Source organism: Taudactylus pleione, unplaced genomic scaffold (genome assembly GCF_031769625.1).
Source record: "Taudactylus pleione unplaced genomic scaffold, aTauple2 ptg000292l, whole genome shotgun sequence".
Taxonomy (NCBI): domain Eukaryota; kingdom Metazoa; phylum Chordata; class Amphibia; order Anura; family Myobatrachidae; genus Taudactylus; species Taudactylus pleione.
In genome coordinates this window covers 3,366,595-3,378,773 of record NW_028284694.1, presented here as the reverse complement: position 1 = coordinate 3,378,773, position 12,179 = coordinate 3,366,595, and the positions used below count along the sequence as shown (strand labels likewise).

Sequence of the window (12,179 nt, the reverse complement as noted above, 5' to 3'; positions counted from 1 at the left end):
CTATGCTTATTACAAATAGTGACAGTTCTCATTCAGGGACTATGCTTATTACAAATAGTAACAGTTCTCAGGCAGGGACTATGCTTATTACAATTAGTAACAGCTCTCGGGCAGGGACAATGCTTATTACAAATAGTAACAGTTCTCAGGCAGGGACTATGCTTATTACAAATAGTAACAGTTCTTAGGCAGGGACTATGCTTATTACAAATAATAACAGTTCTTAGGCAGGGACTATGCTTATTATAAATGGTAACAATTCTCAGGCAGGGACTATGCTTATTACAAATAGTAACAGGTCTCAGGCAGGGACTATGCTTATTACAAATAGTAACAGTTCTCAGGCAGGGACTATGCTTATTACAAATAGTAACAGTTCTCAGGCAGGGACTATGCTTATTACAATTAGTAACAGCTCTCGGCAGGGACAATGCTTATTACAAATAGTAACAGTTCTCAGGCAGGGACTATGCTTATTACAAATAGTAACAGTTCTTAGGCAGGGACAATGCTTATTACAAATAGTAACAGTTCTCAGATAGGGACAATGCTTATTACAAATAGTAACAGTTCTCAGATAGGGACAATGCTTATTACAAATAGTAACAGTTCTCAGATAGGGACTATGCTTATTACAAATAGTAACAGTTCTCAGATAGGGACAATGCTTATTACAAATAGTAACAGTTCTTAGGCAGGGACTATGCTTATTACAATTAGTAACAGCTCTCGGGCAGGGACAATGCTTATTACAAATAGTAACAGTTCTCAGATAGGGACAATGCTTATTACAAATAGTAACAGTTCTCAGATAGGGACTATGCTTATTACAAATAATAACAGTTCTCAGGCATGGACTATGCTTATTACAAATAGTAACATTTCTCAGGCAGGGACTATGCTTATTATAAATGGTAACAATTCTCAGGCAGGGACTATGCTTATTACAAATAGTAACAGGTCTCAGGCAGGGACTATGCTTATTACAAATAGTAACAGTTCTCAGGCAGGGACTATGCTTATTACAAATGGTAACAGTTCTCAGGCAGGGACTATGCTTATTACAAATGGTAACAGTTCTCAGGGAGGGACTATGCTTATTACAAATAGTAACAGTTCTCAGGCAGGGACTATGCTTATTATAAATAGTAACAGTTCTCAGGCAGGGACTATGCTTATTACAAATAGTAACATTTCTCAGGCAGGGACTATGCTTATTACAAATAGTAACAGTTCTCAGGCAGGGACTATGCTTATTACAAATAGTAACAGTTCTCAGGCAGGGACTATGCTTATTATAAATAGTAACAGTTCTCAGGCAGGGACTATGCTTATTACAAATAGTAACATTTCTCAGGCAGGGACTATGCTTATTATAAATACTAACATTTCTCAGATAGGGACTATGCTTATTACAAATAGTAACAGTTCTCAGATAGGGACTATGCTTATTACAAATAGTAACAGGTCTCAGGCAGGGACTATGCTTATTACAAATAGTAACAGTTCTCAATTCCCCCCTATAATGTATTGTTATTCTTCTACTGTTGATATTATTTGTGTCATTTTGTTTATAATGTTAATACATTGCTGGTTTTTCGTTTCCATTTCATTAAATATTTTTTCCTCCTCCATAGGCATATCCAAAATATGAACATTTTATGAATCTGCTGGTGTCAGCGATAGACCCCCTCCTGGATGCACCCCCAGTAGACACAGCGGCCTTAGCTCAGGGGCCACTAGGGCGTAGGCTGAAGTCACTTAAAACACTCCGACCGTTACTTAAAGCAGGTGTGTACTTGTATTTGAGTCCCAGAGTTGTTCTTGCTTCTCAGTTAGGGACAAATGGAAAATAATGTTTGGTGTTATATCACACTACTGTACCTAGTGGCTAAAGTTGTAAATCAATATTCTTAGAAATCTCTTGAGAGGTAACATATTAAATGATACAGAGGTTTATTGGTGACCTTGACACTTTTTTTTGTTTTTCACATGCTAGGCGTTACACTAGGGACCCAATTTCCCAAATATTATGAAGTACTTACTGCCCCAATATCTAAGGTAAGTAACATTACTGCAAAGTTTGTAAACCAGAAACTTAAAGGACCTTTAATCAACCACAAACTCTATAGACTCTGAAGGGTATATTTACTAAAGTGAGAGGTTTTAGAAGTGGAGATGTTGCCCATAGCAACCAATCAGATTCTACATATTATTTATCTAGCACCTTCTAGAAAATAATAGCTAGAATCTGATTGGTTGCTATGGGCAACATCTCCACTTGTAAAAACCCGCACTTTAGTAAATATACCCCTCAATGTGCTTTATTATATGTGCAAGTGTGTGTATTGGTACTGCTTAGCTCATTGCAAGGTGCATGTCCATTCATAGTATTGGGAAATAACTGTAAAATTCATTATGGCAGTACCCACCTACTCCCCCATAATGTCTGCTCCTGGGCTCCCGGGAGAGTAAACTAGAGTTTATCCGGCACAATACAGATAATATACTGTGCTGGGCTTCCACAATAGTATCACTACCATCAGCCATCCTCTGCCACTGCAGATGTTTCTGCTGAGGAACTGACCTGAGTACCTGTGCTAAGCTTACTGAAGGGGAAATGTACTAAACCATGGAGAGTGATAAAGTATCAACCAATCAGCTCCTAACTGTCACTTTACAAACTGTGTATTGAAAAATGACAGGAGCTTGGTTGGTACTTTATCTCTCTTCACTTGATCACTTTTCAAGGCTTAGTACAGAGGTCTTCAACCTTAGCCCTCCAGCTGCTGTGGAACTACAGATCCCAGCATGCACTGCCATAGTTTTAGCATGTTGTTATGTCAAAAAGGTAGCAGTGCATGCTGGGATGTGTAGTTTCACAACAGCTGGAGGGCCAAGGTTGAAGACCCCTGGCTTAGTACATCTCCCCCAAGTATGTGATTATTGTGTTGGAATATTTCTGTATATTATTATTATTATGCAGATTCTGGATCAGTGGTTTGAGTCAGAACCCTTGAAATGCACCCTGGCCACAGATGCAGTCATCGGGGCGATGACGAGTCCAGCCACTCCGGGAAGTGGGTGAGTGCTCTACGTTCGCTGAACATTTCATTAAACCCGTACAACCTTTACCTCTTGCTGCTTCATTTTACAGTGTATATATAGCCAGGCTGGAGAATACACAAAAGAGTTATTGGTGTAGTATTACTACACGTCAGTACTATAAATGGTAGGAGAGCTCTTACAGATGCACGTGGATGAGTCAGTAAGTGGATTGCAGGGACTGTGAGTCTCCTCTCTTGCAGGTACGTGCTGCTGCACCACGTCATGGGGGAACTGGAAGGAAAGAAAGGCTCATGGGGTTATGTAGAAGGAGGAATGGGGATGGTCTCCAATGCTATCGCCAGAGCTGCTGCGGAACTGGGGGCTGAGATTTACACAGAGAAGGTACAGTGCGCGCAGTACGTGTGGGGCACAGAACGCCTGTGTGATCTTCTTTTCCAGAGTCGTTAATCACATATTGGAGGTGATTCAGAGATGGAGGCCAGTAACGCAGAGCCGTAATTAGACTTTTCGGTGCCCTGTGCCAGAAAGAGCATTGGCGCCCCCCCCCCTTCCCATTTTTCAAATAGGCATATAATATAGTGCACCTAAAATAGGGCCATGGCCTCATGGGGAAGAGATGGGGGAGGCCAGGAGATGCTGGGGAAAAAAAGTAGAGGAAGCTACAAGTGAGAATGATAATAAACAGGAAAATTGACCGGCCCAAACAGCGCCCCCTGCCCTGCGGTGCCCCTTGCCATGGCACAGGTCGCACCACCCTAGTTACGGCCCTGCAGTAAAGATGCAGTTCCACTGACAGCGGCAGCCATGATCCCTCGGACATTTTGTGCCTGCCATAGGCAAGTACATTGCCCAATGGTGCGTCTAATGGTCTGCCGATAGTGCATATTGTTCGCAAATCGCCGGATATGCATCCACCTCTGAAATGAAGCACCCCCGTTGTGCCTGTCTGTATGAAGAGCCTGCCCATCTGTATGTACTGTATGTGACACTGCAGCTTTCATAGAAGTGTTCTGTGGAATGGGTCAGAGAAATAATCTGTCAGAAATGACAAAAATCTCTATTTTCTATCTATTTGCCACAGATGTCCATTAAAAGGTGATAAACGCACCTCACCTGAGCACACCTGATTTAGGATGTTATCGTATGCTTGGCTGAAGTAATCACACTCAATCTTGCATTCCCCTATATGTAGGCCACAGATTAGCTGTCTTTGACATCCCTACACCACATTCATCATGGTTACTGCCAACACCTACTACACTATGTAGACAGAAGTGATTGGACACCCCAGCATAGGCAAAATGCATACCACTGCACACGAGTTCCAAATGGCCACTAATGTGGCGGTTTTGACAAGAACACTTGGTAGGGAGGCCCATGCACTTGGAAACAACTTATGTTATTATCAGGATGACAATGCCACCTGTCATGTTTCCAGGGCGACACTGGACTGTTATACTGAAAATTCGGTAACCTGGATGGACTGGCCAGCTCAGATCTTAACCCCATTGAGAACCTCTGTCATTTATTGGTGTGACGGGTCCATTCTAGGCTGACTCTACCTTCTTCAGTGTCACAGTTGGTCACTGTACATAAGGAGGAATGGCAAAACATACCGCCTGCTGTTGTCCAGGAAATTGTGGACAGTTTGCCAAGAAGGGTGTCTGCAGTAATCACTGCACGTGTTGATCTATTTGATGTCAGTGTCCAATCACTTTCGTCTATATAGTGTATTATTAAGGACAGTAGGAGCCATCTCCCACAGAACAGAGCCATTTGCCCACTAACATATCCCACAGAACACTCCTTGTACCCACTGACATCTCCCCTAGAACACTCCTTGTACCCACTAACATCTCCCCCAGACCACAGTCCTGTACCACTAACATCTCCCCCAGACCACAGTCCTGTACCACTAACATCTCCTCCAGATCACAGTCCTGTACCCACTAACATATTCCCCAGAACACAGCCCTGTACCCATTAACATATTCCCCAGACCACAGCCCTGTACCCACTAACATCTCCCCCAGACCACAGTCCTGTACCCACTAACATCTCCCCCAGACCACAGTCCTGTACCCACTAACATCTCCCCCAGACCACAGCCCTGTACCCACTAACATCTCCCCTAGGATAAAGTCCTGTACCTGCAATTCCTCCTCCAAAGTTACTGACAATTTTATCAAAGCAACATGGCGGAGAAGACTCAAACTTTTTTTTTTTATGTAATTGTATGAAATATCTGCTATTTGCTTACAGACAGTAGAAAATATCCTAGTGGACGGCAGTGGACATGCTAACGGCGTAGTGCTACAGGATGGAACGGAAGTACACAGCAAGCTGGTCCTGTCCAATACGTCTCCTCACCATACATTTTTAAAATTGGTTCCAAAGGTAAGACAGCGCGTGTGTGAGCGGTTACTTCCTTTTACTGTCTGAGTTGCACAGAGCATGTGCCTGTGTCTCACGGGATTGTGGGGTTACTGTCTTATGGGGGCTTCTCTATCTGTAGATCATAATTGGCACATTGTGTAGTCGGTGCCGTTCCTATTACAGTAAGAGCGTTTTATAGCTACAAGCCTGCAACATTCAGTTACCATGGCGAATCCATTCATCCAGGGACAAAATCTGCAATAAATAAAAGGATTAACGTTAGACCAAAAGGTGCACACATGGGAAATGGAAGGGATTGTGCTCATATAGCGGGTGACGTACAGTTCAATGCAGCCATTTCTGCGCATGCTCTGGGTCCAAGCAGGGCCGGTGCAAGGTTTCTTGGCATCCTAGGCATTTCTTCAGCCTTACGCCCCCCTAATAGATACACAAGCCCTTATACAGTGCCACCAGTAGTGGTCCCCCCTACGCAGTGCCACCAGTAGTGGTCCCCCCTATGCAGTGCCACCAGTAGTAGTCCCCCACCTATGCAGTGTCCCTTATATAGTGACCCCAGTAGTAACCCTCCCTATGCAGTGCCCCAGTAGTGGTCCCCCCAATGCAGTGCTCCTAGTATTAGTCTCCCACCCAGCAGGGCCCCAGTAGTAATGCCCCCAGTAGCAGCCCTCCCTATGCAGTGCTCCCAGTATTGGCCTCCCTATGCAGTGCCCCCAGTAGTGGTCCCCCCTATGCAGTGCCCCCAGTAGTGGTCCCCCCCTATGCAGTGCCCCTTATACTGTGCCCCCAGTAGTAGTCCCCCACCTATGCAGTGTCTCTTATATAGTGACCCCAGTAGCAGCCCTCCCTATGCAGTGCCCCCAGTAGTGGTCCCACCAGGGGCAGAACTATGGGAGACAATGGAGGCGCCTGCCGCTGGGCTCCAGCTCTGAAGGGGCACCTTCTTGAATGTCCACGACATATTCACCCCACTTAGAGCTGTAACTATGTTACCGTCACGTAGCATCTAGTTATACAGCATTGCAGGTTACCACGGTGACATATAGCATCTAGTTATAAAGCATTGCAGGTTACCACGGTGATATATAGCATCTAGTTATACATGCAAATTGCTACATTACAGTGTCAGCGGCTCTGACGGAGGGGGTCACCAAATTATAACTTGCCTCCGGGCGTCTGGGATGAACTTACGCCACTGGGTCCCACCAGTGCAGTGCATACAGTAGCAGTGCCCCCAGCAGTAATCCCCCCCTATGTAGTGCCCTCAGTAGTAGTCCCCCATTTACTAATGAGTTTTATCACCAAAACGAGTGATAAATGTCACTGTGTATGATAAATGGTGCTCCAGCCAATCAGCTCCTAACTGGCATTTTTCTAACAGTTTACAGTTGGGAGCTGATTGGCTGGAGCACCATTGTCATACACAGTGACATTTATCACTCGTTTTGGTGATAAAACTCGTTAGTAAATGAGGCTCAAAGTCTGTAAAATAATAGGTTAACTGATTGGGTGCTATGGGCAACTTCTCCACTGGTCCACTTCTCCACACTTTTCACTGCTTGATAAACCCCAGAGTATGCTCAATAATATATTTGTCTAAAACAAGTGTCCAGTGCTTTGTATTTTGACTGTAGAAACCGTATCGCTGCAGTTCTAATGTATTTGCATGAATGGTGTGCTTGAGATTAGATGTTTTTGTCCAATCAGACGCAGGCTGCATCCACCATATTTGCCATCATTATTATCAATGGCCAACTTACACCAGGGCTTTGGAACCCGTAAATCAGGTTCCCTCGAGAAATGCGATCGCATCTGTTCCTTGGTCATTTTTAGTCCCAGTTTGCGACCACATGCACACGCCATGCCATTACCGGACTTTGCCCGTTTCTGCACACTGTGTGCCCGCATCTACACAGCCGTTCCACACCCCCCCCATTGTGGCCCACTAATCATACACAGAAGCAGGTCATGTTTTCTTCAACTGAAAAAGATGTGTATGCATACAAAAAAACTAATGCAAGTTGCCCCGGGTCTGTTAGGCAGCGTCTGATAGAAAATATTAAAACAAACCCACAAAACAAACTGCATTGTATAAAAATAAAAAGAGCTACTAAGAGCAATCACAAAAATACATGTAAAAGTCACCGAAGGATGTTAAATAAATGATTCTTCTTTTTAGAGAATTACAAAGATAACAGAGAAAAATAGCTCACACTAAACTCAGAAAAGACTTTCAGTTAGCAATAAGGCATGAATTTAAAGTCCTCGTCTTGCATGGGCTTTGTGTTTATTACTCCAGTCTACTCTAAAGCAGTGAAGTGAATTATTGTTTCTTAAGTGTCACTTTATTTAACGTAATAATATAGGGGCAGAATTGTATCATGCTCGTAGCAGATTTCTCCCCAGGGATCTCCATATACAGCTTCTGTGTTGTGCAAATTGCTCCGGCCATTCTGATAATGATGTTAGAGGCTCCATGTAATTTATAATGAGAACATTATCTGTCACAGACACTTTCTCCAAGATGGCGGACAGACCTGACTGGCGCTGTGTATTTGCCACACTGGTTGGATTGTGCCTATATCCAGTTATTAACACTTATAATGACAACCCATATAATTCTGTCTCTGTGTTTTTTGTTATTGCATGGTGACTATTATTTGCCATGTTTTTTCCCCCCCTAGGAGCAGTTACCAGAGGATTTCCTAACAATGATCTCACAGTTTGACGCCAAGTCCCCAGTTACGAAGATAAATGGTAGGTTTTCTGAGACTCAATTATGCCACTTAGCTAAATGAAAGAAAATATATTTACACTCTAGCTAACAATCTAATCTAAGGCGTGGGGATAATGTGTCTTTGTTGCATAGTCCACTTAATAATAAAATAACGAAGGCAATATTTTGTTTTGTAATTGGGCATCATTCGCTTTTTTATGGTACAAAAAAACAACCCGTAATAGGTAAATCACCCCTGATGCGTAAAGGTGTTGAGAGAGGAGGGTGCTTTGCGCTGTCTCTCCCTCTGTCTGCAGTTGCCGGGTCACTCCGGTACGCCGTCTCCTAGAGCCGGAGGAGCGTCACAGATGCGACCTCTGACCCTGACCAAAGTGCACTATTGCCCATGTGCGGTCTCTGTCCTTCATTACAGAGGACGTGCCCCTCAGTGTCTCTATAAGCGGAGACTGTGTTTAGGACACGGACCAGTTACAATCCACTGTGTCTCAACGGTATCCGGACTATAGATAGACAGTAATTAGATAGACAGTGGCTAGATAGACATCAGGGGCTAAATGTAATAGGGTGAGAGTTTAGAAAATGTGAGAGTTTAGCAGTAACCTCTAACATTGGTCGAGTTTTACTTCAAAATGGGAAAACATCTGGATGAGAGTTTTAAATTGTGAGTCTTTTTGAGTTTACCTGTTTTCAGACTCTGGGGCCTATTCATCAACACTAAAATAACGTTTTTAAGGACATTTTCCTTAAATAACGTTATTTTAGTATTCATGATGATCAGGGCTGGATTAAGGTCTGTGGGGGCCCCTGGGCAACAAACATGTGGGGGCCCCTATTAAATGTGATGAACTGGGGTTATGCACAATGGGGACCCCAGTAGTGTCAGTGCCCACTGTGGTAGTGCCTCGTAGGCAGAGCCCACAGTAGTGGTGCCCTTTATGCAGTGCACCCAGTAGTAGTGCCCCCAGGAGTGTTGCTCCTTATGCAGTGCCCCCTAAGCAATGCCCCCAGTAGTAATGTCCCCAATAGTAATGTTCCCTGTATACATGCCTTCGGTAGTAATACCCCTGTAGTTGTGCCCCCTGTAGTTGTGCCCCCAGTAGTCGTGCCCCCAGTAGTCATGCCCCCTGTGGTAGTGGCACCAGTAGTAGTACCCTCTGTATAAATGCCTCTGTATTAGTGCCCCTAATAGTAATGCCCTACCTTCAAGTAGTCCCCAATAGTAATGCCCCCAGAAATGGTGCCCCCCAATAGTAATGCCCCTAGTTGTAATGCCCCCTGTAGTAATGCCCCTTCCAGAGTAATGCCCTCAGTAGTAATGCCCCCCCCCCCAGTAATTCCCCCTGTAGTAATGTCCCCCCCCTGAGCAATGCCCTCAGTAGAAAAGCCGCTTGCGCTAAAAAGTTAAAAAAAGTCATATTTACCTTAAGCCCGGCTCCCGCTGCCTTCTGGTCCGCCCACTGCTCCTCTGCACTATGGGAGAGTCATGACGTCTCTCCCATAGTGCACTGCGTGAGCTCTAGCCTCCGGCTCTGGCTGCCGCTGCAGGGAGGGAGCCGGGCGCCCGCTGGTTACAATCTACAATCTCAGCGGGCGCCTGGTCAATGGTGCCTCCCTGCGGCGCCGGGGTTAGGTGTCCGGAGAAGCCAGAACTGGTTCCGTCTCCTCCGGTTCACTTTAACCACGATGGCTGGGTGTGGGGGCGCTTCAGGTGTGGGAGCCCAGGGACGATCGCCCCTGTCGCCCCCCTTTAATCCGGCCCTGATGATGACACTTAGCTAGGAGATATCAGTGTTATCTCCTGTGCTAAGTCCCCCTGCATTAATTTCCACACTCCCCATACATTAGTACATTAGTATGGGGATATGGAAATTATGGTAATCATCAAATTCCGAAAATTAAGTATTTTCGGAATTTGATGGAGGCACTATCCGCCACTGTGAGGTGGTGAATAGCAGGTGAGACTTACCTGCGGTCAGCTGGACAGGTCCCCCACAGCTCCCTCCGGCGCTCTTTTCCCTCCTCTGGCTCTGGTGGTTGCTCGCACAGTGTGTTCTCCAAGCAGAACACAATAAAGCTTAGGAAAAAAAAAAAAAAAAAAGGGGTTTAAAAAAAATCTAAACTGTACTGTGGTCTGCTGGGAGACCACGTGTCAGACCAGCAGGACAGAGCCGGCAGAGGCGCTGCAGCGGGCAGGTAAGTGTAGGGGGGGGGGCACACAAAGTTACTGGCGCTGTAGGTAGTGCTGCGCATGCACTGGGTTTCTGAATGTAACAGCGCATGCGCAACACTGATTACAGGTGTGGTGACTTAGAGTAGAGAGGGAAAAGTATCTATTTCCCGAAAAGCTGTCATCGCAAAAATGACAGCTGTTCGGAATAGATAGTGATGGAGAGGAGGAATGATGAATTCCTCTGGTAATTAGGTAGAACTCCATGCGAGTTCTTAACCTAATTACCTCCATCGATTTTTAAGGTGTGATGAATAGGCCCCTGTATTACATAAGGTCAGTTAAAAAAGTGTTAGAGCTTACTGCTAAACTCCCACATTTTCTAAACTGTCACCCTATTATATTTGGCCCCAGATGTTAGACAGGCAATAGGTTGACAGGTACAAAAGGTTGACACTGTAAAGATCGATGTGGAAGAAGGTCGACGGGTACAAATGGTTGACATGGTCAAAAGGTCAGCATAAAAATGGTCGACACACAAGTTTTTTTCTTTAGAGTTAGGGTTATGGACTTACTGGAGCGTTAGGGTTGGGCACTTACCCCGATGGTTAGGGTAGGCAGCAGGAGGGAGGGTTAAGGTTGGACACGAGAAGGGACAGTTAGGGTCAGGCACCTACCCCGACGGTTAGGGTTAGGCATTAGGAGGGAGGGTTACAGTTAGGCAGCAAAGGGAGGGTTAGGGTGAAGATTAGGGTTAAAAAAAAATAAAAAAAAAATGTATCGACCATTTGTTTGTAGACCATTTTCATGTCGACATTTTGACCATGTCGACCATTGGAATCTGTCAACCTACTTCCACGTCGACCTTTACTGTGTCGGCCTTTTGTCCCTGTAGACCTATTGCCTGTCTAACATCTGGTGTCTATCTTGACACTGTCGGCCTTCTTACTGTTTTTTATACCACACCCGTCTCACCACCGCTGAATGTGTACAGGCCAATGCCACCACTGGCTATACTAATACAGTGTGTGCTACACTACATGCACTATACCTGTATTAATCCCATATGTTCCTGGCTACATCTGGCTCATACTTACCTACCTTAATTAACTCCTCTCCGGGAGATGTCTAGCACTGACCCATGGCTAGTCTGACTCCTCTTCTCTACCCATTCTGGTTTATCAGGTGGTCATTCAAGGTGACCAGGCAGAGGGCCTCAACCTGCATACTGGACGCAGCTAAGTCCAAATCCCCTTGCGAGGGTCCCTGGGGAAGTGTGTTATCTCCGTGACTCTGATCTGGGTAGCGCCAAACTTATTTAACTGTAGCTAATCCAGTTTGTGACAGAAGCGATGTTGGTTCCGTGCAACTTTAATCTTATCTACCTGTTCCTTCTAGTAGTGATGATTCTACGGGTGCTCAAATGAGAGGGAGCTCAGAAGAATCTGCAAAAACCTGAACTGGCCAAGACGGTCGTGTACATGGACATTCTGAGCATGGCAAGGTGCTTCAGACACCAGGCCTGCTATGTCAGTGCTCCTTCCGCCACCAGAGATTACCTTGGCTGACTTTAGCGGCATTGCTGTTGAAGCCAAGATAATAAGAGCTAAGGTTTTTCTGACAGTGTGGTTCAATCCATGCTTAAGGCACGGAAGCCTAGATATGGCGTTTTCGTTTGGAGATCATTTTGGTTAAGAGAAAATTTTCTCTTCTTCATAAACAGTGTTTATGGCCACCCCCCATTGCGACATCTGGGGGCTGCATCAGGAAGAGAAGTGCTATGGAAACTCAGTGACATTGGGGATGTCAACA

At 45.1% G+C, this 12,179-nt stretch overlaps 1 protein-coding gene across 2 annotated transcripts in view; it reads left to right on the top strand.

Annotated features, from left to right (window-relative positions):
* The window catches only part of PYROXD2 (pyridine nucleotide-disulphide oxidoreductase domain 2), a 95,582-nt gene that overhangs the window by 38,698 nt on the left and 44,705 nt on the right, over window positions 1–12,179 (top strand). For both annotated transcript variants that reach the window (XM_088482759.1, XM_088482761.1), the window contains exons 6-11: window positions 1,638–1,791; window positions 2,000–2,061; window positions 2,987–3,084; window positions 3,309–3,450; window positions 5,332–5,466; window positions 8,148–8,220. In XM_088482759.1, the coding sequence (XP_088338885.1) occupies window positions 1,638–1,791; window positions 2,000–2,061; window positions 2,987–3,084; window positions 3,309–3,450; window positions 5,332–5,466; window positions 8,148–8,220 (664 nt within the window). The remainder of the gene's footprint in view (window positions 1–1,637; window positions 1,792–1,999; window positions 2,062–2,986; window positions 3,085–3,308; window positions 3,451–5,331; window positions 5,467–8,147; window positions 8,221–12,179) is intronic.